Source organism: Limulus polyphemus, unplaced genomic scaffold (assembly GCF_000517525.1).
Source record: "Limulus polyphemus unplaced genomic scaffold, Limulus_polyphemus-2.1.2 Scaffold822, whole genome shotgun sequence".
In the NCBI taxonomy this organism is placed as follows: Eukaryota; Metazoa; Arthropoda; class Merostomata; order Xiphosura; family Limulidae; genus Limulus; species Limulus polyphemus.
The window spans coordinates 302,380-306,017 of NW_013666432.1; the positions used below are offsets into that span (position 1 = coordinate 302,380).

The following is a 3,638-nucleotide window of genomic DNA, read 5'->3' on the forward strand; positions in this document are numbered from 1 at the left end:
GTCTTCACTTTAGACATATGCTTACATCCTAATTTAATTAATTAAAGATCAGTCTTCGCTTTAGACATATGCTTACATCCTAATTTAATTAATTAAATATCAGTCTTCGCTTTAGAAATATACTTACTTCCTAATTTAATTAATTAAAGATCAGTTTTAACTTTAGACATATGCTTACATCCTAATTTAATTAATTAAAGATCAGTCTTCGCTTTAGACATATGCTTACATCCTAATTTAATTAATTAAATATCAGTCATCACTTTACAAATGTACTTACATCCTCGTTCAATGCGTCTAAGATCAGAGATTTCAACTCGGACAGGCATTGGTTTATTCGTGCTCTTCTCCTTTTTTCCATAATTGGTTTAGTAGCCTATACAGAAGGTTAGAGTTAACTTATATGTATATTTAACTCTTTAAAATCACTCACTTTGATTGAAAAAAACAGTTTCCAATCAAATCAAAGATAGAAACTTAATATTCGTACAAGATACATTCATAATACTAATTAAGCTACAAATTTCATAACGATTCACTTCAAATTTTGAATATTGACAAACAGAGTATTTAAGTATTTAGCATATATAAATTATTAGAAACTCGTACAATACACCTGAGTCTGTCTTGCATAAAGTATTACTGACATCCATACACCAACCGACATTATTCATTAAACGTTAATTTTTAAGAGGCATTTTAAGCATTACAATATATAAATTATTAGAAACTCGTACAATACACCTGAGTCTGTCTTGCATAGAGTATTACTGACATCCATACACCAACCGGCATTATTCATTAAACGTTAGTCTTTAAGAGGCATTTTAAGCATTACAATCAAACCAAATCTGATTCGAAAAAACAAATAATAATAATAATAATTAAGGACACTGGATCAGCGTATTTATATAATTATTAATAGATATTATAAAACATAACTTCTCAGAAATATTGAATGTAATTATTTTCGTGAACCGTTTCTTAAAAATAGGTTGTTTATAGCGTATTTATTGGAACAAAAACATCTGATGTGGAAACTCAAGTTTTATCATTTCCATACAAAAAATATATAAAAAAATACGATATTTACCCGCCGATAGTCGCTAGTCTTGGAAGGCGGTTTCTCTGCAGGCATCTTGTATTTGAGTAACACTATCGTAAACTACAAAACAGGTAGAGGGAACTATACATTGGATCGAGAAATTATAACATAAAACTCACGTCAACAACCAACAACTTTAACGCTACGACTACGAGTAACGGAATGCCAGCCTTTCGGTCAACTTTCGAAGCTAAACTCTGTTCCCCGTTCGGTAGTAATCAACAAGTGCATGTGTGGGAACGTGCGCGCGTGACGTGAGTTGTTATTTATCCGAGGTCAACCATGCATGCAGGCCGATCGTGTGAGAACCGCGAAGCGAGTTCGTTCCCACACTAACTGATAGTCACAGGCGCGGCGCCCGCTGCCCAGATTGTGTAAGTACCTCGCGTTGGTTAACACGGGCCTCGCGTGCTTCGAGGCGCGGGTTGTGGGATTGCATCTTATTTGCACGATTCTACGAATAGCATTGTGGTTTTTTTCTTTCTTTAGTATTTAAACGTTTCGTTTCCTTTAGAATGTTTTTCTTTGTGCGGTTCTACAGTTTACACGAACGTTGTATTTTACATGTATTTTTGATCAGTGGAAATAATGCTGTATTATTTCCTTAATAAACGAGTTTAAGGACGCAATTCACTACGTAAAATTACTTCAAACCCTAAAATAATTAATAGCGTATGTAAATTTATTTATCAATTCATGCCAAGATCCTAAATAAATAAAATTTTATGCATGGTAGACTTTTTTTTAATTTCATATTTATTTGGTGTGTAAACCATCTCAATTATAGATTAAAAATTCCAGCGGTTTCTAAAAGTATGTGTAATAGGACAATAGTTGCAATCAGCTCGTTGATTGGACAATAGTTGCTACCAGCTCGTTGATTGGCATTTCGTGTAGGCGTAACATAATGGCTCTGACCTGCAAATCAATCAGGGGGGTAATCTGAGCAGAAGTATGCTGGTAAAACTGCACGTGCCACCGCTTTCTTCACATAACCCTGGCTCGTGCGGAGTGTGGGAAAACTCCGCCTCCCAGCGCGCGACGCTAGCAACTAAAGAACAAACCGGTTCTGAGTCCTGGCTGAGGAAGTGCGATGTCTGCAGCTGACTTTGTACATGTCGAGTGGCTGATTAATATATATGTATGAGCACGTATTTATATATATTTCTACCATTCAGATAACGACTGTTTTTGAATATCTTTATAAACTGTTGTTTTCAGTGCACTTTTTTTTGTTTTGGATATCAAGATAAAAAAAAAAGGAAGTGATACTTAGAAGAATACAGTTTCGTTTAAATTCATTACTTCAACTTGTTCGTATTCAGTACGACAAAGTAGGAATGTAGTTTGATTTTCTACCGACAGATGTCACGCAGCTCCAGTTATGATATGACAAGTGATGTATTTGGGTGGTCCTCTTTTCTTCGACGTCATCTCGTGATAGATGAAAGAGACTTCTGTAAGCTTTTATGACGCCCTAATTAAATCTTAACGGCGGCATCAACTTTTAATATGCGTAATCAACACTATTTATTAACTGCGTTGTATTTGGATTGAGGCTTAGTTTTGGAGCAGAAAAAAAAAAAGTGTGAAATCCACAAAACACTAAAATGTGCTTTCGATATTGAATAATAATTTTTATACACGCTTTGTAAACTATTATGAAATTCAAGTCAAGCCCGATTCCTTCATTTACCATCAAACTGGAAGAATTACAGTATTAAAACCTTCCCACCAATTCGAATGGACTGCCTGGTAGTTAGAGCCCTCGACTCTTAATCTGCGGGTTGCGAATTCAACCGAACATACTTGCCCCTTTCAGCCGTGGGGAAGTCCAATCTCACTTTTAGTTATTAAAAATGAAGCCCAAGAGTTGGCGGTGGGTGGTGTCGACTATCTGCCTTCCCTCTAGTGTATTACTTCAAAATCAGGGAAGGCTAACGCAGATAGTTTTGCGCGAAATTCGGAAAACAAAACTAAAGGAATGGGTTACGAGTATTTGATTGTCTGTAACAAGGTTTTTGAATCTGGAGTTGACATCACATGACACTGTACAATTTCCACTTCATTGCGGTAACTTGAAATAAAAATGTGTTTAAAATTCTTGTACTTATAATACTTAAGTGCTATTGTGCTTTTGCCAAGTAGCTGTGCAGAATATATTTGATTATTCTAAATTCATCACGAAGCTCTTAGGTTTGTTTGTCCATTTCAAATATTCGCACAAAGCCGTATTGGAGCTACCTACCCTAATTTTTAACTGATAGACTAAAGAGAGAGAAGACACCTAGTCACCCATCAGTGCTTATTCTTAAATTACTCTTGTCTGACTGGATAATACACTTTGACCATCAATCACTCTTATAAAGCACCCCCAGTCTCAAAGTACGGATTGCGAACCACAAATCCTTGGATTCGCGGCACGGGCACGCTAACCTGGCCCAAAGCTTTTAGGAATTAATTTTTTATTTTAAATATGTATTGTTAATTTCAGGCCTTTAAAGACTACAAATAAATATATATTGAATAGTAA

At 35.4% G+C, this 3,638-nt stretch overlaps 1 protein-coding gene across 1 annotated transcript in view; it reads right to left on the reverse strand.

Annotated features, from left to right (window-relative positions):
• LOC106460720 (protein deadpan-like) overlaps nucleotides 1-2,312 on the reverse strand; it is a 7,781-nt gene extending 5,469 nt beyond the window's left edge. The window contains exons 1-2 of the mRNA XM_022387499.1: nucleotides 1,094-2,312; nucleotides 281-376 (exon numbers count right to left, since the gene is read on the reverse strand). Coding sequence (XP_022243207.1) covers nucleotides 281-376; nucleotides 1,094-1,138 — 141 coding nt within the window. The 5' untranslated portion in view covers nucleotides 1,139-2,312. The remainder of the gene's footprint in view (nucleotides 1-280; nucleotides 377-1,093) is intronic.
• Between the last annotated feature and the right edge of the window lie 1,326 nt (nucleotides 2,313-3,638).